This window comes from Mus musculus, chromosome 14 (assembly GCF_000001635.26).
Source record: "Mus musculus strain C57BL/6J chromosome 14, GRCm38.p6 C57BL/6J".
Lineage (NCBI taxonomy): Eukaryota > Metazoa > Chordata > Mammalia > Rodentia > Muridae > Mus > Mus musculus.
In genome coordinates this window covers 47387653-47408027 of record NC_000080.6, presented here as the reverse complement: position 1 = coordinate 47408027, position 20375 = coordinate 47387653, and the positions used below count along the sequence as shown (strand labels likewise).

The 20375-nt window shown below is 45.4% G+C and overlaps 1 protein-coding gene across 4 annotated transcripts in view; it reads left to right on the top strand.

Annotated features, from left to right (window-relative positions):
* Nucleotides 1-20249, top strand: part of Dlgap5 (DLG associated protein 5) — a 30629-nt gene extending 10380 nt beyond the window's left edge. Inside the window, exons 8-19 of one of the 4 annotated variants that reach the window (NM_144553.2) lie at nucleotides 117-391; nucleotides 1610-1689; nucleotides 2127-2253; nucleotides 6422-6507; nucleotides 8348-8508; nucleotides 9518-9610; nucleotides 12054-12273; nucleotides 13711-13891; nucleotides 16249-16306; nucleotides 17366-17585; nucleotides 18570-18616; nucleotides 19905-20249. In NM_144553.2, coding sequence (NP_653136.2) covers nucleotides 117-391; nucleotides 1610-1689; nucleotides 2127-2253; nucleotides 6422-6507; nucleotides 8348-8508; nucleotides 9518-9610; nucleotides 12054-12273; nucleotides 13711-13891; nucleotides 16249-16306; nucleotides 17366-17585; nucleotides 18570-18616; nucleotides 19905-20012 — 1656 coding nt within the window. In that variant the 3' untranslated portion in view covers nucleotides 20013-20249. The remainder of the gene's footprint in view (nucleotides 1-116; nucleotides 392-1609; nucleotides 1690-2126; nucleotides 2254-6421; nucleotides 6508-8347; nucleotides 8509-9517; nucleotides 9611-12053; nucleotides 12274-13710; nucleotides 13892-16248; nucleotides 16307-17365; nucleotides 17586-18569; nucleotides 18617-19904) is intronic. The other 3 variants (XM_006518835.4, XM_006518833.2, XM_006518834.2) reach the window with 3 other exon arrangements.
* Nucleotides 20250-20375: the final 126 nt, after the last annotated feature.

Sequence of the window (20375 nt, the reverse complement as noted above, 5' to 3'; positions counted from 1 at the left end):
CCATCACATTGTCTAACTTGCTTTTTTGCTCTTGTTATTTGTGTTCCTTGTTAATGGTTGGATGCCTTCCTGGGAGAGGAAGGAACTCCAGCTCTGTTCTGCTTGCCTCTACCCAGGTTATTCCTTCCAAAGTTGAGCGGGACGAAAAGCATTTGGATTCGCAGACCAGGGAAACAAGTGAAATGGGTCCGCTCGGAGTCTTCCGAGAAGTGGAAAGCTTGCCTGCAACAGCCCCTGCCCAAGGGAAGGAAAGGAAGTCCTTTGCCCCCAAGCACTGTGTCTTCCAGCCCCCGTGTGGTCTGAAGAGCTACCAGGTGGCTCCCCTGAGCCCTAGAAGTGCCAACGCTTTCCTGACACCCAATTGTGATTGGAACCAGTTAAGACCAGAAGTGTAAGATACAGTTTTTACACAGACACAAATGCTAGTACACAAATAGTCCCAGTAGTAAGTACCTCCCTAAAAGGGGTAACAAATGCCTTTCTTACATTTCTGGGTTGTTTTTTTCCTGCACTGTGTTTAGCTAGTAAAGTATGCTAACTATAAATCGTAAAACAATTGTTGAGAAAACTTCTTCAGAAGCCCACAATAAGATTGGATTTTCTGTGAATTGCCTTCATCATAAATGTGTAGGGTATAGGGTTTTCCTGTGTAGCCCTGGCCATCATGGATTTGTAGACGAGGCACCATTGCTAGTGATTTTTGTATTTAGTAAGCGACTTACTTATAACCTGTAACTAATATTTACCTAATTTATTTACCGTTGGAAAGCTTTACTTTGTGTGCATGGATGTTTGGCCTTTGTGCATGTAAGTGCACCACATGTGTGCAGTGCCGGGGAAGGGCGTTGCTCCCCTGAACCTGAGGTCCAGGTGCTTGGGAGCTGCCTGTGGGCCCTGGGAACCCGAGCTGCTTCTCAGCCTTTGGTTGTTTTGTTGTTTTTTTTTTTTTCCTTTTGTTTATTTATTTTTTGTTGGGTTTTTTTTTTTTTTTTTTGGGTGGAGCTGAGATAACTTTGTGGCCTGAGCAGTCTTAGGAAATTAGTTTATGATTTTTAATTATGTGTATTTCTGGGGGGGGGGGGTCAGTGCTGGTTCCTGTTGAGGCCAGAGGCCTCAGGTCTCCCTAGAGCTAGAGTCAGAGGCAGTTGTGAGCCACCATGTGGTTGCTGGGATTTGAACTCAGGACCTCTGGAAGAGCAGTCAGTGCTCTTAACCGCCGAGCCATCTCTCCAGCTCCCAGAATAAGCATTTTTAAAGCTAGAAAGGTAGGCTGTCTGGTACAGGCCTATATTGCATTGGTAAAGCTGAAGATGAGGTTCGAGGTTGTGGCCAATCTCAGTTTCCTAGCAAGACATCATGTCAGACACCCTAACAGAAACCCTAAATGGTGGCTTTTATCCCAGCATCTGTGATACTGTACATCTGTAGCCAACACCCCAATTCCCTGCTGGGGTTAAAGATATATATTACCATGGCTGGATAGAAATTTATGACAGAAGCAACTCTGTGTGTTGCATAATGAGGCCTACTCTCAAATCCTTTACTTACATATTTGTGAACTTCATTTTTTGTGAAATTTGTTTGTTTGTTTGTTTGTTTTTCCTGTTAGTTTTAGCACTACAACTCAAGACAAAGCAAATGAAATCTTGGTACAGCAAGGATTGGAGTCGCTAACAGACCGTAGTAAAGGTACGTTAGTTTAATTAAGCTGTCACTTCTCTGGCTTATGATTCTGTAGAGTCTCGGGTGGAGCTCATTTTCACCACGTAGTTCATGTGCTGTGCCCAGAGCTTGGGGAATGTGGGGGAGGAGCTGAGGAGGCAGCTCAGCCACTAAGCTCTGGAGCCTGAGGACAGAGCTGGGTATGGGTGGGGCAGGAGCTGGAGACTAGTCTGGGGGCGGGGTGGGGGGACTCTGCAGGTGGCTTTTCAGAAATAAAGTAGAGCGTGCTTAAGGGCTCCACACGCATGAACACAGAAATATTAACAACCCTAACAGAGGAGACGTGAGTGAAGTGACTGAGGCAAAGTTTTAAAGTTCACCATGATAAAACTGAAGGGTTTAAAAATCTCCCGTGAGGAGTGTCACTTTAGAAACTGTTCTTTGATGACCGTTTTTGTTCATAGAACATGTCTTAAATCAGAAGGGTGCTTCTACTTCAGATTCAAATCACGCTTCTGTGAAAGGAGTCCCATGCTCTGAAGCGAGCGAAGGCCAGACCTCTCAGCCCCCCCACGATGTGCCATACTTCAGGTTTGTATGTTGTTACTGTGAGAGCTTGCATTCATGTCTAGACATTCAGTCCCAGGTTAAAGCGATTGATTTTATGCAGAAACGTTGAGTATGGTAGATGGGGAGCAGCAGCTGGCTTTGGGTGTTTCTTCCACTGTGCCAGTGGGACGTGAATATGGTTCTAAAGGTGGCATATGTGCGAGGGGAAGTGTCCTTCCCAGCCCTGTAGATTGACCCTTCCTTGCAGGCGTTAATCATTTTTTGGTGACTATTTTAAGGGATAAATACTTTTTATTTCATTTCAGGACAGACACCTTTTGTCTTGTACAGCCTATCCTTTTGTTCTCGTTAAGTGTTGCCGACATCCTATTTTAGCACCTGGAGAACTTTCTGGTGCCTGGGTTCACAGTCCCACCTGTCCTGCTCTGTCTCCCTCGGCCGTGGGGACACAGTCCCGCCTGTCCTGCTCTGTCTCCCTCGGCCGTGGGGACACAGTCCCGCCTGTCCTGCTCTGTCTCCCTCGGCTTACTCGGTGGCATTCAGCTAGTGGGGTATAAACAGGATTCAGCTGATCACACTTGATGCCAAACCTGAAAAGAGAAAAGCTGGCAATGGTGTCACTTCTCCTGGCATCCATGAAGTCCTGAATAAACTGGCCAGGCCTGTAATGTCAGCACTCAGAAGGTAGAGGCAGGAGGATCAGGAATTTAAGGTCCTCCTTGGCTACTTGACAAGTTCAAGACCTGGGGAAACATGAGAGCTTGACTTTTTTTTAATCCTTTGAGATTCCATACACTGCATTTTCACCTGCAGAGGCCACAAGGGGATTCTGAATCCCCTGGAAGTGGCGTGAACAGACAAATGGCTGTGAGCCCTGTGTGGGTGCTGAGGATCAAACAGTGCTCCTAACTCATGAGCCATCTTCTCCTGTTTTAACTATCTTTTCCTGAGTATTTCGTGTTAGTAACCACTTGAATTGCTTCTATAGTGGCGGTTTTCAAGCAAATGTAAGGGCATCTGGAGGTATACACTAGTTAGCCTGTGGTGCCGCCGAGTCCCTGAGGTAACAGCTTATCCAGGTGAATAATGTCAGGGTTAAGCCGTGGCTCTGTCCTCATTACTTCAGTCCTCGTGTCTGCCCATTTTTCCTTCCTATTATGTCTGATCTTTCCACTGTTGGGCATTGAACCCCGAGCCTTGCTTGTGCTGTGGAAAGGCTCTCTCACTGAGTACATCTCTAGGCCTAATTTCTCTCATAAGAAATCCAAACAAAGCCAAGTGTGGAGGCTCACACCTGTCACCTGTCATCCAGCACTTGGGAGGTTTGGGTTTCAGCCTAGCCTGCCTGCCTGACACACTGAGAGTGGCGCCTCCAGTGCCTCCTTTCATCTTCTCTCCCTTGAGTTTGTTGGTATTTTTCCAGTTTTTCTTACTAAGGTAAGGGGTCCACGCATCATGTAAGCGTGTAGGTGTGCAGTGCACAGGTATTAGACACACTTGTAGTGTCATGTGGCCAGCACCTCCACCCATCTCCATAGCTTTCAGCTCCTGTAGTCTGTATCCCCATTTTTCCTAAGAGCCCCTAGCAAACACCATACTAGTCTCTGTCTCCATAAATTTTTTCTACTAAGTACACCATGCAGTTATTAATAGAACCATTCACTATTTGCCTTTGTTTAATTAATTCCTTTGGTGGGAGATTGGAGAGTTATTTGAGACGGGGTCTCTTTCCATAGTCCTGGCTGTCCTGGAACTTACCCTGTAGACCAGGCTGGCCTCGAACTCAGAGATTCGCCTGCCACTACCTCCTGAATTCTGGGCTTAAAGGTGTGCACCACCACTGTCTAGCCTTTTCATTTGTTTTAAGACAGTCTCAAGTAGCCCAGACGTGGTGAGCCAGGAGATGTTCCTGTGTCAGCCTTCTAACTGTGTGGTTTTGGGCATTTATCTACCGCCCCAGGCCAGTGTTCTTTTTCTTGACTGGTTTCTTTCACTTAGTGTAGTGTCCTTAAGACTGATCTGTAATGATTTGTAATGTTAGAATTGCCGTCTCTCTTTTCTCTTCTCTCTTGTTTCCTTCCTTCCTTCCTTCCTTCCTTCCTTCCTTCCTTCCTTCCTTCCTTCCTTCCTTCCCCCTCCTCCTCCTTTTCCTCTTCTTTCTCCTCTTCATCCTCCTCTTCCTCTTCCTCTTCTTTTTTCAGTTGTGATCTCAACATGTAGCCTTAACTGGCAGGCGCTTTACTTTGTAGACCAGACTGGTCTCCAGCTCATGGGCTGTCCTCCTGTTTACGCCTGGGAAGTGAATAGACATAAGCCCTGTGCTCAGTTCTCCTTTTTCATGGTGGAATGGTACTGGGGTTACTGTACTGGAGGCTGGGCTGCAGAGATGGCCCAGCCACTAAGGGGACTTTGCTGCTTTTACTGAGCCGTTTGCTTCCTAGCACCCACACGGTAGCCCACAACCAGCTGTCACTTCCAGGGAATCCATCACCCTCTTCTGTCCTCCAAGGGCAAATTATTCAGACACATGAAAGTAAAGAAATCTTGAGTCCTGCTCTGTATAAATCACATTTTGCTTCTCCATATATCTGACATTTATGTTTCTGTTGTTTTCGTTTTTGTTCTTGTTTGTGACAGTGTCATGCTATGTTCTTCTGACTGGCTTAAAACCCACTGTACAAGTTCTGAATCTGACTGACCCAGAGCTCCCTATAGCAGTCTCCAATGTAGCTTGATCCTTCTGTCTCCGAATCTGGTGCCAGCACACCCAGCTGTAATGACAGTTGGCTCCTTCCCATCTTTTATTGATTAGAATGTTTGCGAACATGAGTTTGCCTTTGGGGCTTTGCTGTCAGTTCTTTGGATACCTGGATGTGCGCTTGCTGGCTCACGTTAGAAGTGTTGGTTCTCTGCACTCTGGGATGTCTGCGTAAGCACAGGTTGAACTCCTCTCGGGCCGGGGTCTCTCAGCCCTAGCATTATTCACGTTTTTAGCTTATGTCCTTGTTGTTTGAGGGCCTTTCTGTACATTGTTGGCTGTTTGGAGCATCTCTATCCTGTACTGACAATCAAAACTGCCTTCAGCCAGGCTCGGTGACATACACTTTCAGTCCTAGCAGAGGAGAAGGATCTTTGAATTCAAGGTCTGCTAGGCTCTATATAGTGAGTCCTTATCTTTAAAAAAAAAAAAACAAAAGTCTCTAGAGTTGGGTTGTGGTGACACTCACCTATAATCCCAGCATTTGGGAGGCAGAGGCAAGTGGGCCTCTGAGTTTGAGGCCAGCTTGGTCTCAGCGTGAGCTCCAGGACAGCCATAGCTACAGAGAGAAACAACAAAACGGTCTCTAGACATCAAATGTTGTCTGTGAGCAAAACTGACTGGAGAAACACCATCTGACCTCAGCTGGCACGTGCCGTGTGACCATGCTGGTCTTTCACTTACATAGCTTCTACCTCATCTCCTCAAGTGCTAGGACTGCAGGGTGCACTTTATGGTGACCTTTCACCCTAGACCTCACAGGGCTGTCTCCGGTGTGCTTCCAGCACTCGGCTTGTTCTTAGTTCCATAAAGAACTGTGTGTGTTGTAGCTTGGACGGGGGTCGTGACATCATTGGTCCAATGTGAGTTTGAGGTAGAAAGGAATGGACATACACAAGGTATATGATGACAGGACACTAGTCATTAATGAATTTTAGTATAGTTCATTAAACCCTTACCCTATTTAATTTTTTATTCCTGAATTTTAAAAACATCTTGGGTTGCTTTGGTTTGGTTTTCGGGACAGGGTTTCTCTATAGCCCTGACTGTCCTGGAACTCACTTTGTAAACAGGCTGGCTTCAGAGATTCAGCAGCGAGCCGGGCATGGTGGCACATGCCTTTAATCCCAGCACTTGGGAGGCAGAGGCAGGTGGATCTCTGAGTTCCAGGCCAGCCTGGTCTACAGAGTGAGTTCCAGGACAGCCAGGGCTACACAGGAAAACCCTGTCTCGGAAAACCAAAACAAAAAACAAAAAGAGAAAGAGATCCAGCAGCATCTGCGCCTGCGTGCTCGGGTGAGCGGTGTGCACCAGTGCTAACTGGCTCACCTTTGCTTTAAACCGTTCTAATCCTGGATATTCTGTCAGAGTGGTAAGAGTTAACTAAGGTGGGCAACACTTGGAACAGTAACATGTATATCTTAATTTTAGAAAAATCCTCCAATCAGAAACTGACAGGCTGACCTCGCACTGCCAGGAGTGGGAGGGGAAGCTGGACCTGGACATCCCTGATGAAGGTAAGGAAAGTCCTCTTAGTCCTGGCTCTCTTGTTGTTACTGTTGGGTGGGTCTCTGTTGTAGAGAGGTTATCTCAGCACTGGCTGGCCTCTGAACTTGAACCTTGAACTCTTGATCATCCTTTCTCACCTCCCAAGGGCTGGGCTTGCAGCTGTGTCCAAACACACCTGACCACAAAGTGCTTATGTGGAGTGTTACAGGTTGTTTGGTTTTTGTTTTGTGTGTGTGTGTGTGTTATTGTTTGGGGTTTTTTGTTGTTGTTGTTGTTGTTGTTGTTGTAGAGATTCAGCCCAGGATCTTGTTTGTGCTAAGCAAACACTTGACCACAGCCCTTATTTCTTTTCATTACAAAATTAAAGCTCTTAATGTTGTTCAACTTTGTAGTTTTAGTATCGTTCAAAATGCCAAGGGCTGTTTAACATATGCCCCCTAATATTTCTTTCTTTCTTTCTTTCTTTTTTTAAGATTTATTTATTTATTATATGTAAGTATACTGTAGCTGTCTTCAGACACTCCAGAAGAGGGCGCCAGATCTTGTTACAGATGGTTGTGAGCCACCATGTGGTTGCTGGGATTTGAACTCTGGACCTTTGGAAGAGCAGTCGGGTGCTCTTACCCACTGAGCCATCTCACCAGCCCCTTTGTTTTTTGTTTTTGTTTTTTTTTGAGACAGGATTTCTCTGTGTAGCCCTGAATGTCCTGGAACTCAACTCTGTAGACCAGGCTGGCCTCGAACAAAGAAATCTGCCTGCCTCTGCCTCCCAAGTGCTGGGATTAAAGGCATGTGCCACCACTGCCCGGCTCCCCTAATAGTTCTATGCTAGAGAAGTACACAACCTTTATATATTTTGTTTTCTTAATGTGACCTTACATATAGCAGTGTTATCTGGAATTCCTTTAATCTCAGTGTTCAGAAGGCAGAGGCAGGTGGATCATGAATTCAAGGCCAGCCTGCTCTACAGAGCAAGTTCCAGGACAGCTAGGGCTACACATAGGAACCCTTACTCAAAAATAGAAAAACAAAACAAGAAAAATATATATTTGTGTGTGTATGTATGTGTGTATGTGTATATGTGTGTGTGTGAGTGTGTATATTCTGAGTTATAATTATGTAAATCAGTATGAAAACAAATTTTGGCAAAGGTCCTTAGTCCCGTTTATTTGGAGAGGCTATTTATAAAAAGTTACCAGTACAAGGTCCTTGGATAACTTGACTGTGAGGTTGAAGTCTCATAAAGTACAAGGGGAGGGAATCATGCTCATTGTGGAGCCGTGGATGGCTGAGCACGGACACTGCTGACTGTTACTGCATCTTGAAGCAAGGTCCTCATGCTCAGTTGTTTGTTTTTTTTAAAAGCACAGCATTTATTTTATTTTTTTTAAGATTTATTTATTTGTTCTATGTATATAACTACGCTGTAGCTGTACTGATGGTTGTGAGCCTTCATGTGGTTGTTGGGAATTGAATTCAGGACCTCTGCTCGCTCCGGTCAATCCCGCTTGCTCTGGCCCAAAGATTTATTTATTATTATAAATAAGTACACTGTAGCTGTCTTCAGACACCCCAGAAGAGGGAGTCAGATCTCATTACAGATGGTTGTGAGTCACCATGTGGTTGCTGGGATTTGAACTCAGGACCTCCGGAAGAGCAGTCAGTGTTTTTACTTGCTGAGCCATCTTGTCACCCTCTTGTGCTCAGTATTTATGATTAAGTTTTTTTTGGGTAGTCATTTTTGTTTTGCTGTAAGAATTTGATTCTGCGAGCTCGAGGGTATTAGAGGTTAAGACTCAGTTGTCTGGCTTGCTATAAAGGCCCGTTTTCATTTCTTAACTTCTTTAGCTAAAGGTCTTATCCGTACAACGGTTGGTCAAACAAGACTCCTTATCAAGGAGAGATTCAGACAGTTTGAAGGACTGGTGGACAACTGCGAGTATAAACGGGGTGAAAAGGAGACGACCTGCACAGATCTGGATGGATTCTGGGATATGGTTAGTTTTCAGGTATGTGTCAGGTGTGCTGCCCACATCTGCTTCTGACATCGGTAAATGGGATGACAGTAGTTCAGCTACTTATGGTGTAAGGGGTGAGCTCTCAGGACACCCCATGTCAGCTTCACTGCCTTCTCCCCTATGCTGTCAGAGTCTGTGATAATGGTGTGTGTGAGGAGTGAGCCAGTGAAGTTAGGAATTCCTGTCCTATGCTGGGCATTGTAGTTAGAGATGACTGAAAGGCAGAGTCAAGCAGGGCGTGGTGGCACACATGGTGCCAAATCCCAGCTTGAGGCCAGCCTGGTCTACACTTGCAGACAGCCAGGGCCACACAGAGGAACATAGAATCTGACTCCGTCTTACAGCATCCATACTCAAGTGGGCCACGCAGTCACACACATATAACATATACACGTAAGATAAAATCAGTCTGGAAGGAAGGAAAACAGAGCAAGCAGTCAGTTGTGTGTGGCAGCATACACCTTTAGTCCCCTCACCCCGGGAAACTAAGTCTATAGAAGTTGCATTCAGAATTCAGAATTATTAACAATATTCAGGTGCTTTCTACTGTAGAGAAGGATATACATAGGTTACGTGCAAATGCCAGGGAATCTCATGCTCTCTGGTGTGTGTGTGAGTTGCTGAGGACCTGACTTGGGGCTTTCCCTGTGCCAGGCAGGCACTTGAACACACAATTTACAGTGACTTAAACAGCATCTGGGAGGTGGAGGCTGCAAGATTGGGAGTTCCAAGTATTTTCTTGGACAATATAGCAAGTTGTGGGTTTTCCTGGGTTCATGTGAGTCTCCTCTCTCTCTCCCTCTCCCTCTCCCTCCTCCAACTCCCGACACCACCACCACCACTCTACACATAAATCCCCATACACAGGCCTTTAAGTTTAATAACTAACCAGTTCTGGATCACCATTTTCTGTTTATTTGACATGGTCATTCATTTTAGAGTCCTAAAGTAGCAATTTTGACATAGCACTAATTGCACAAACTCGGGCTTTTATCACCAGGTCGATGATGTGAACCAGAAATTCAACAACCTGATCAAACTTGAGGCGTCAGGATGGAAAGACAGCAATAATCCAAGCAAAAAAGTCCTCCGGGTAGGTTTGTGCATCCCTAGCACAGATTCTGCTCTGGTTTGTTTCTAAGAATGTCGTTATTTACGTGGGTGGGTGCTTGTGCCGTGAGGGGCAGCAGGTGAGGGGCAGAGGGCAAGCTGGAGGCATTGGCTCTTCACTTCTGTTACAGAAACTCTGACGCTTCACAGACTGAATTCATATATTGCTTATTACATTCTGATTGCCGTGGGGGCAAGGGAGCAAGGATATACTCAACACAAAATGTAAGACGTGTCCTTCCAAAGAGAAGAAAGTCACAGATGAGTAGTAGACTTGGGGTACCTCGGTGACTTATGCTCCTAGACAGTGGGTGGATGTGCATGTGTTTGGTTTATTCTGAGAGTTGGACCCGTGTTGACATATGTTTGTGGCAGCCTTGTAATACCAGCTCTAGGGAGGCTGGGCAGGGTTCAAGACCAGCGTGGGCTACATAGCAAGTATCAGGACAGCAAGGACTATATAGCAAGACTCTGTTATACACAACCAGAACACACCTCCTATGTTTATGTATTTGCTTGTGATTGCAATAGCAGTAGATAATTTGTGTTTTGTTTATGCTAAACTCTAGATAGTCACATGTTAAGCTTTATAGCAGTCCAGTTGGTTGGGTGCTATAGTCACAGTTTATGATTGAAAATTCCAAAACTCCAAAGATGAAATCATTTGCCCAAGGCTTTCATTCCAGGGTTCCTCATTCCAGAGCCCATGCTCTTAGTGGGCAGATCATGCAAGCTTCTTGTGGGACAGACTGTGGAGTGAGAGACGTTATGTATTTCTTCACTGTGCTTATGAGGTTTTCTATTTTTCCTGTAAATCATGCTTTTTAATCTAATAAGAATCCACTTGGGTTCAAGAGCTGCTCTCTGTTGCACACACAGGGCGGCCTGCAGAGGCTGCGACTCCAGCTCACACAGGGCAGCCTGCAAAGGCTATGACTCCAGCTCTAGGGCCTTGATACTCTCTTCTGGACTCTGGGGACAGGACACCTGCACTCATGCACAGTCTCACACATAAACACCCATGTACACATAACTTAAAGAGCGTTCTGAAGTCCATCGTACACCTCAAATGGACGTTTATCAAACGGTCAGTCTCCTTCTGACACTTTATACTATGTTATGCAAACAAAGCTGCTCTGATTCTGTCTCAGTAAAATAAACTTTATTATTTCCTCTCAATGAGATCACAGTACAAAGATCTGAGAAGAATGGTCAGATCGTTGAACACACTTTACATCTTCTTTAATGGTAAAGGATGTTATTTATAAAAAATGGCTAGTATAATGATAATTGTTTTTTGGGATGGGTCTTACTAAATATCCCAGCCTGAATTCAAACATAGAATCTGTTGGGGTCCAGGAGTCACCCCATAAACCAGGCGAATATTGATCTCAGTTAAACAAGGATGGTTTATTGAACACATACCCTGAGACCGATCAACCAGGGCAACAGCTCAAAGCTGTGCACTGGACATTTCTCAGGGCCAGCTTATAGAGGCTGAAACCACAGTGAGTTCATGCGCAGGTGCTGAAGGGCTGCCCGGTGGTCAGCCCTGACTCAAGCCATTTTAAACATAACAGTTGATATTGATCTTTGATTTGATGGGTCCTTTGTGAAGCTTACAGCTGTGGGATCTAAGATTAGCAAGCCTTATAACATTCAGCACCATGACAGGTTCTGTGGGAAGCATGCCCCCCAGTCTGGGTCTGGTATTTTCTGTGTCAATGACTGGCAGGCAACAATATGAAATAGCTGGTGGGCATGGAACAAAATGGCTACAGCTATGCTGGGGGCGCAGGGACAGGCTTAGCAGAATCCTCCTGCCTCAGCTTCCAGGATGCTGGGATTACAGACTTGCTCCTGACATACTGTGGGTATTTCTTAATTGTGTGTTTAGCTCTCAAAGTAATTTATCAGTGTCTCTATCATATAAGAATTGTAATTCTGCCTGTGACCACCAGATGTCTCTCCTTCTACATTGTTTGGTTGTTTGGAGAGAACTTTATGAAACCTCATCCACCAGCCCCCATCCCCACCTCCTCCAACAAGGGCATACCTACTTCAGCAGGGCCACCTCTAATTCTGCCTTAACAGTTCTGACTGGGGACCAGCCATTCCCACGCATGAGCCTATGGGGGTCGTTTTCATCCACACCATCAGACGCCACAAGGTGGTGCTCAGTCGGTGGGATGATGTCCCCTTAATATCAGCTGGTCCTGAGCTGAAACAGGTGTGCATTCAAGCCATGGGGGACAACATAGTGAGACCCTGTCTCAGAATAAAAGTTAAAAGGGCTACGGACTTAACTTCAGTGGAAGAACGATTTCCTGGTATGCACAGGGAGGGCTCTGGGGTCAGTCCTCAGTACCACAGGAACAGGAGAAGGTGGTAATGAACATACCTTTAATTACTATTTCTCCTTGCAGAAAAAAATTGTGCCCGGTAGAACAAGCAAAGCAAAGCAGGATGACGACGGACGAGCGGCAGCTAGGAGTCGCCTTGCAGCCATAAAGAATGCAATGAAAGGCAGGCCACAGCAGGAAGTGCAGGCCCACGCAGCAGCTCCGGAGAACACAAAGGAAGTTGACAAAATAGTGTTTGATGCTGGGTTTTTCAGAATCGAGAGCCCAGTGAAGTCATTCTCAGGTTTGTAGCTTTGCTGAGACTGAAGAGCGGTGTTTGGGCCAACTGGGGGCTGGAGTGAATGGTGGAGAGTGACTTTCCCATGAAAGAGCCCACACGCTGATGGCTAGAAGTGGGTTCTGTGCTGGCAAGCCTGCGTGCACATCAAATATTGAGACGAGTGCGGGCTTGTGCCTGTTCTCCAAGTGATGCCATAGCTGTCTCTGCCATGCAGTGCCAGTCTGTCTGTGAGGTTCCGAGACAAGCTGGGCTAGGGGTACAATGCAGAGGAAGCAGACCTGAGCCATCACACTTCCCTCAGCCATGCCCTTCTGCACGGGGGTTGAGGGAGTCATCTGTGCTGCTGTGTTTGAGATCCTTGGGGGCAAACTCAGCTTGACATATGGTTAGCAAGCACTTGTCCCTCCAGACATAGCCTCCTTTTCTGAAATCCTCTCTTTTTAGACAAGGCTTGGCTAAGTTTCCCAGGCTGTCCTTGGACTCACACAGGCCTGTAGCTTGCTGTCTGAGCCTCTGGAGAGGATGTGGTGTCGGGCTTGTGCCACCAGCCCCCACTGCGCATCCCTGTATTCAACAGTCTCCTGTACGCTACCCACGTGAGGTCATTCTCTTACCTCCTGCTAGGACTGTGGTTCTGGCAGCAGCTGCTCAAGTGCCATGTTGGAGGAAGCCGAGTATCTCAGCAGTTTATCTGTAATGCTTTCTTGTTCCCCTGTTCCCATGACTAGCCTATGTTTCAGCGGTGTTTGGTAACCATCTACAGCAGGATACAGCTGATGTCTCAACTTACCAGGAAAGACTCTCTTTTGACTCGGGGTTTCTCTGTGTGGCCCTTGCTGGTCACTATATAGACCAGGCTGGCGTCAAACTCACAGAGATCTCTTACCTCTTCCTAAGTGCTGAGATAAAGGTGTGCGCCGCCACTCCTCTGAGTCAACGCTCTTGACCCAAGCACTTGTTGCCTGCGTTAGCTAGGGATAGCCCACTTGCTAATTTACATTATACCTTCTAAAACATTCTTCCTGTAGAGGTGCACCTCTTCGTCTTTCTTTCTAAGTTTTAGTTTGATTTTATGTACCTTTACCTACACTTTGTCCACACCACGTGTGTGCCTGATGCCTGTGGAAGTCAGAGGAGAATATCAGATCCCCGGGACCTGGAGTTAGAGCTGTCGTGAAATATCACTAGGTGCTGGGAACCAAACCTGGCTCCTCCGGGAGAACAGCCAGTGTCCTTAACAACTGAGCCTCTCGGCAGCCTTTTGCATCATAGGCATGGCATATGAAAGCTAAGCACGGGCTAACGTGACGATCCTCTTGTCCCACAAAGCCCCTGGTACTGGACAGTAACAGATGTTGACAAGAGCAGGCTCTGTGCCTCCTCTCTGAACAGAGACTGGCCGGAAAGACTTGCTATGGGGCTTGTTCTTCTTATTTCCAGTCCTGTCTTCTGAACGTCGTTCTCAAAGATTTGGAACACCTCTGTCTGCCAGCAAAGTTGTGCCTGAGGGCAGGGCTGCAGGGGACCTTCTGAGACAGAAGATGCCACTGAAGAAGCCGGACCCTCAGAGCAGCAAGAGCGAGCATGTTGATCGGACGTTTTCAGATGGTCTTGAAAGCAGGTATCTCTTTCATGTGTACTGTGAGTTTAGTGGTATTGACGTGAGCTATCGTTCCATATGGTTAAGCTGGTAAAGTATATATATCAGCCGTATGTTTCTAATTAAACTTCACATGTAACCCTGTAACATGTGGGCAAGGCTTCCTCTTTTCTAAGGAAACAGACTTCAGATTTCAGGTTGGAACCAACTCTAGTGTTGGTAATCATAGCCACTCAGGGGCTGAGGTGGAAGGATTATTTCGCCAGCAGTTTGGAGCCAGCTTTAGCAACACTGCCTGTCTTAAAGCACCAGGACTGAAGTTGGTAAGTGGTCCTGATGCAATTGGCAGAAGTGTACCGTGCAGTACAAGGGAGAGAAGCAGTGTGGTATCCTCTGGTGAGAGAAAGTGCCCAGTGTGTGCAGACAACCTAGACATCGCTTTAGGTCATTAGCTAGCCAACCCTTAGAGTAGCCCTGCCAGGGACGGGGAGAGAAACTTAAGTGGTATCTTAATGAAGTTTAGCTTGTAGTTGCTCAAACTGATCCATTCTCTACACAATTGCATCAGCATAACCTAAGCTGTCCTTCCGGTGGCTCATAGATAAGTGTGCAGCTCATCTGAGGGGGAAGAGGAACCTTAAACAAGTAGGAAATTGTAATCTGATGTCTGGAGAAGATGTTGGACTTGTTATTAACCTGAAGTTTGAAAAATGTTAGCCGGGCAATGGTGGCGCACGCCTTTAATCCCAGCACTATAATGTCTTTTTAAACTTTTGATATATGCCAAAAGCATTTTCATCCTTTAGGGCCTCAAAAATGCTTTTGGTATTATAAAAATCTGTTTTGTAAGATATCAATTTATTATCATACTTTGTATAATTTATTATTAGACTTTATATAATTTATAGTTTATTATCTATATTAAGAAGACCTGTAATAGCAGTTGAGTCATATTGTTACTGGGGCCAGCAAGATAGCTCAGTGGGTCACTTGTTTTGCAAGCCTGTGGCCTTCACACACACACACACACACACACAGCTTTTTTAATGTTCATTTGCAAACGTTTACCAGAAGGCATCTTAAAACAACTTTGAACCAGGCAGTGGTGGTGCATAACTTTAATCCCAGTACCTGGAAGACAAAAGCAGGTGAATCTCTGAGTTCGAGGCCAGCCTGGTCTACAAAGTGAGTTCCAGGACAGCCTGGGCTACACAGAGAGACCCTGACTGGGAAAAGAAAAAAAAAAAACAAAACCAACTTTACAATAAGTTGATGTTTAAGATTCACTTTTATTTATGTGTGTGCGCTACACGTGTGTGGGTCCATGCAGGGGCAGAGGAGGACTTCAGATTTCCTGGAGCCTGACTTACAAGCAATTGTAAGTTGACCAATATGGGAACCAAACTCTCGTCCTCTGTAAAAGCAAAAACTCATCTCTCTGGAAGAGAATATTTTTAAAACAAACGTGAAGAAGTAAAATTTCATTCTGTTTAGTTACTTTGAATGTGTAGATTCACGCATGGGTGCTGTGGCGTGTGTGGAAGCCAGAGGGCGGCTTTCAGCAATCAGTTCTCTCCTCCTAACATTCGAGTGAGTTCCAGGGCTGAGCTCAGATCAGGCTTGGTGGCAGCTCCTTTACCTAGGAGAGATTATGACAGATGCATTGTCTCAATTTGTTTTTTATTAACATACAAATTAAGTGGGTTTGTTTGTGTCATCTTCATGGTTTTGGTTTTTGGTGGTCCTGGGATTGAACACAGAGCCTTCACATTCTGGGCAAGCACTCTGCCAGCCCTGTACTGTGTTCTTCTTTTCAATCACATCTTCATTTATATTTGTTCTGCCTCTGTGTTTGTGGGCACACACATACTCAGATCTAGTGTCTACTTACATTTATGATTAGAATATATTTAATGATGCTATCAAGTAAACGTAGCCAACTTGCTGGCATGGTAGCTCATTTGTAGTTCCAGCACTTAGGAAGCTGAGGCAGGAACATTGAGAAGCCAACCTGTCACACAGAGCACAGCAAAGCTGCCTACACAATTACTGAGCCGCTTTGCTTCAGGACTTGGCCTCACCCTGGCCTGTTCTGGTTATGTGGCTCTGGATCTAGCTGAGATTCAACATTGCAGGTGGAACGGTATTAGACTGAGTGATTGGCAAAGGAAGGGGCCTGTGAGCTTCCAGGACAAAAGGACATCATCTGTGTGGCCATCATACAATAGCTGTCTAGTCTGTATGGATCAACGGCTCCTGGGTCAGGCTCTGTGTTCAGCCCCGTTATGCAAACTAGTGGTCTCCATGCAGGATGGACAGCACAGGTCGGATGATTGTGATGTTTCATGATTGCTGTATAATACCACTGCTTGTTTCAGGTGCCACGTAGAAGACACCCCCTGTCCTGGAGAGCAAGATTCAAGTGACATAGAGCATGTAAGTCCTATTGCAAGGTAGTGGTAGGTAGCCAAGGGTGTCATCTGTTTATGTCAGGCGCTTACTGGAGACACTACAGGCAGAGTCGTCCTCGTTTGCATGTCCCTCAGGTTGTTTGCAGCCATGTTCTCTTTGTATTCTTCAGGCCACATCAAAATGTCTGCAGAACCAGAGAATTAGAGAATCCACGATCTTTGGCCTCTTTAAAGTTCTTTAAGAGTTATTTTATTTATGTGTGTTTTGCCTGCATGTATATCTATGCACTATGTGCATAGTCTCCTGGAATTACAGAAGGTTGTGAACTGCTGTGTGGGTGCTGGGAAGAGCAGCCAGTGCTCTTAACCACTGAACCATCTCTTGCCCTGGCCTTTATTTTTTATAACCAAACGTAATGATAACAATAGCTATACTCATCTGTGTACTGGAACCTTTTTACCCCAGAGTCCTGGGTAACACCAGGTCCAGTTTGCTCTTGTAATTGACCTTCTCTTTCTGAAACTGTGTGCCAGTCTCTGAGCTGAGTGTGGCGCTTGCAGAAAAGGTTGTCTTCATTACTGTGTTGTTTATGATGTACAGGTGGCCTGAAGCCAGACAGTGAAGCTCGGGCTGTTCCTTAGACTCTCTGTTTTGTTTTTTTCCAGATAGGGTTTTCCTGAGTAGCTCTGGCTGTCCTGGAACTTGCTCTGTAGACCAAGCTGACCTCAAGCTCAGAGAGCTCTGCCTGCCTCTGCCCCCTGAGTGCTGTCTTGCATGCTTTATATATTTCTTACTATGTCAGCCTTCTGCTTTTCATATATTTAATAGCAGTAAAACTTTTTTCATTTGTTCCAATTACGAGTGATTGGAATCTATAATGCCCACTTTTTTTTTTTAACTTTTTTACTAGGTATTTTCTTCATTTACATTTCAAATGCTATCCCAAAAGTCCCCCATACCCTCCCCCCCAACACACTCCCCTTCTCACCTACTCCCACTTCTTGGCCTTGTAATGCCCACTTTATGGGTGATTGGAATCTATAATGAGCACATTATATAATGAGCACTACTTTTTGCCTCTAGGATGTAAATAAAATAAATGTCAAGATGGATTGTTTCTCTGTTGAAACGAATTTGCCTCTTCCTGCTGGTGATGCTAATACCAATCAAAAAGAAGCAATCTCAGCTGTGGAAGGAGCGAGCTCTGCAGTCACCTCCCAGGATTTGCTGATGAGCAACCCTGAGACAAATACCTCCTCACAGAGCAACACCTCACAAGAAGAAGCTGAGGCGTCGCAGTCAGGTTAGGTCTTCTCAGATACAATGAAGCCTGGAAAACAGTACAGATGTAGATGGTTGTTGTAGAATTCTGAGAACCAGGTTCTCATGATGAGGGTTAAGCTATTAGAAGCTCACTATAACTATCTCCTACAAACTAGTTTCAGAATACTTTGTTCTTCAACCAGCTGTGAAGGGCCATGCTTATAATCCTAGCAAAAGAGAAGCCAAGACAGGAGGGTTACTCCTAGTTCAGGGCCAGCCTGTACTGCACGCAGTGTCCCAGGCCAGCAAGAGCAATGCAGCGAGACCTTGTTTCAAAATGGGAAGAAAAAGAAATGAAGTGATGCTTCAGAGAGCAATGCTGACCCACACTGGAGACGGGAGCCCTTGACAGTAGACCTGATCTGTTAGACTCAGAACTTCCCTCGGCTCTCTTCAGCCTCCATCCAGACGCTACCTTCAGAGTAGCCTGCTTTTCCCTTCTAATGCCTGTTGCTATGTACTATGTTGTGATTGTTCTATAAGGAAACGGGCCTCATATTTGTGTTACAATGCAATGGTGGTCTGTTTTCCTCACTATTCTGTAGGTCTGTCAGAGACCTGAGGTAAAATGAAATGTTAACAGCTGCACAGTCATTTAATGTCTTTTGTCTGCGTGATCCATGATCTCACTGTGTAGCCCTGGCTGGCCTGCAACTTGCTGTGTAGACCAGGCTGTCCAGGACCTCATGGAGAGCCACCTGCCCTGCCTCCTGGGTGCTGGCGTTACAGGTGTGTGCACCACCCTGGCCTCTGTCTGCTCCTCTTCAGTAACATGGGTACCTTTAAAATGACGAGGATGGTGCTTTCTTATAGAAGATGCTCATACTTAAAGAGCATTTAAACAAGGTGACACAGCCAGGTGTAGTAGGTCTGTTTCTTCATTTGATTGATTAAAGCTTTGCCCACTTGTAACAACCCTTGATCAAAACAATGTTCTTTTAAAATCATTTCTTTTATTTTTCAGTACTGTTACATAAAAGTCTCACTTCTGAATGCCACCTTCTTGAACCAGTAAGTTTTAGACTATAATCTTATAATCTAGATTTGTGCAGTTGTAAAACTGTTTTGAGTGTGTCTTATTTATGATTATTCTGAGGGTGTGTGCATGCCACAGCATTTGTGGTGACCAGAGGACAGCTTTGGGGAGCCAATCCTCTTCTGTTGGGGTTTCAGCCCTTTAACCTGCTGAGACCTCTCAAGCACCCTGTTTGGTTTCAAAATAGGGTCCAGAATAGGGACCAAGCTGGCCTCGAACTCTCCTCTCTGTTTCTGATATTACAGGTGTCCCAGTGCTAGATTTGTTTTATAAATGAACATTAATCACTTTCCAACTTGAGTGCAAGGTTTAGAATGTATGTCTTCCCATTATCTGTACATGGATTCAATTGTATACAGGATCTGTTCTAAAAATGGAAGAGGGCTGGAGGGATGCCTCGGAGCCCCTGGGTTTAATTCCCAGCACCCACTCGGCCCATAGTGCTCAACACTCTCTGGGCCTCCGTGGGTAAAAAAAATACATAAAAATTTTTTTTTAAAGTTTTTAATTGAAAAAGGCTCAACAATCATACAATCTAATTAGTCTTAAACCCTGACCATGTATCTTCTATTCAAACTTGATTGGACATATTAGATGAAAACTTAAATATCAAATGCATGGCTTGGATTATGGTAGATGTGACACAAGTTTTTATAATAAAGTATATCTAAAAAGAAAATACAAGCCGGGCGTGGTGGTGCACGCCTTTGATCCCAGTACTCGGGAGGCAGAGGCAGGCAGATTTCTGAGTTCGAGGCCAGCCTGGTCTACAGAGTGAGTTCCAGGACAGCCAGAGCTATACAGAGAAACCCTGTCTCGAAAAACCAAAAAGAAAGAGAGAGAGAGAGAGAGAGAAAGAACAACATAAAGCTGTTGCTTCTGCTGCAGCCAGGACGTGGTGGGCGGGGTCTGTCCCCATCGCCATCCTCCTTGGTGGTCTTCACCCTGAAATTCTTTACTCCAGCTGTGCTCTGCTGCGGGTCTTCACTGGGGGCTCAGGAGGTGAGACAGGATTTGTGTGTGTAGCTTTGGGTGTCCTATAACTCACTCTGTAGACCAGGCTGGCAGCTTGAGATCCGCCTGCTATGGTGGTGCACATAAAAAACAAAAATCCTTTACATTAGGTCTTACGCTGTTAATAATTTCATTGTTACATAGGGAAAGTTACTTACTCCTTGGCACTCAGTTAACTAAGGGTGTAAAAAGCTTATTTGGGGCCACACTCGATGGTGGATTCCTTGACTGCTCTGCTGTGTTCTTTAGCCAGGCCTCAGCTGCACCAGCCCCTGCACTCGGGAGGAGACCAGACAGCCAGATCGCAGCAGACAGTTCTCCTTTGGAGGTGACCTCATTCTCTTCTCACCACTATGACCCTGAAGGGAACACCAGGAGGGCTTTAAATTTAACATGACTTTTAATATTAATTTAAATAAACATTCAGTGCTCGCCTTTAATCCCAGCACTCCGGGAGGTAGAGGCAGGCGGATTTCTGAGTTCGAGGCCAGCCTGGTCTACAGAGTGAGTTCCAGGACAGCCAGGACTATACAGAGAAACCCTGTCTCGAAAAACCAAAATAAATAAATAAATAAATAAACAAACAAACAAACATTCTTTTCTTCGCATTGTTAATTCTCTGATAAAGTGAGATAGTTTTGCATCTGCCGGCTCATTTTATAGATTTTCATTTGAGCACCTGTATCTGTTGACATCAGGATAGTTTGGTTTTCCTGTATT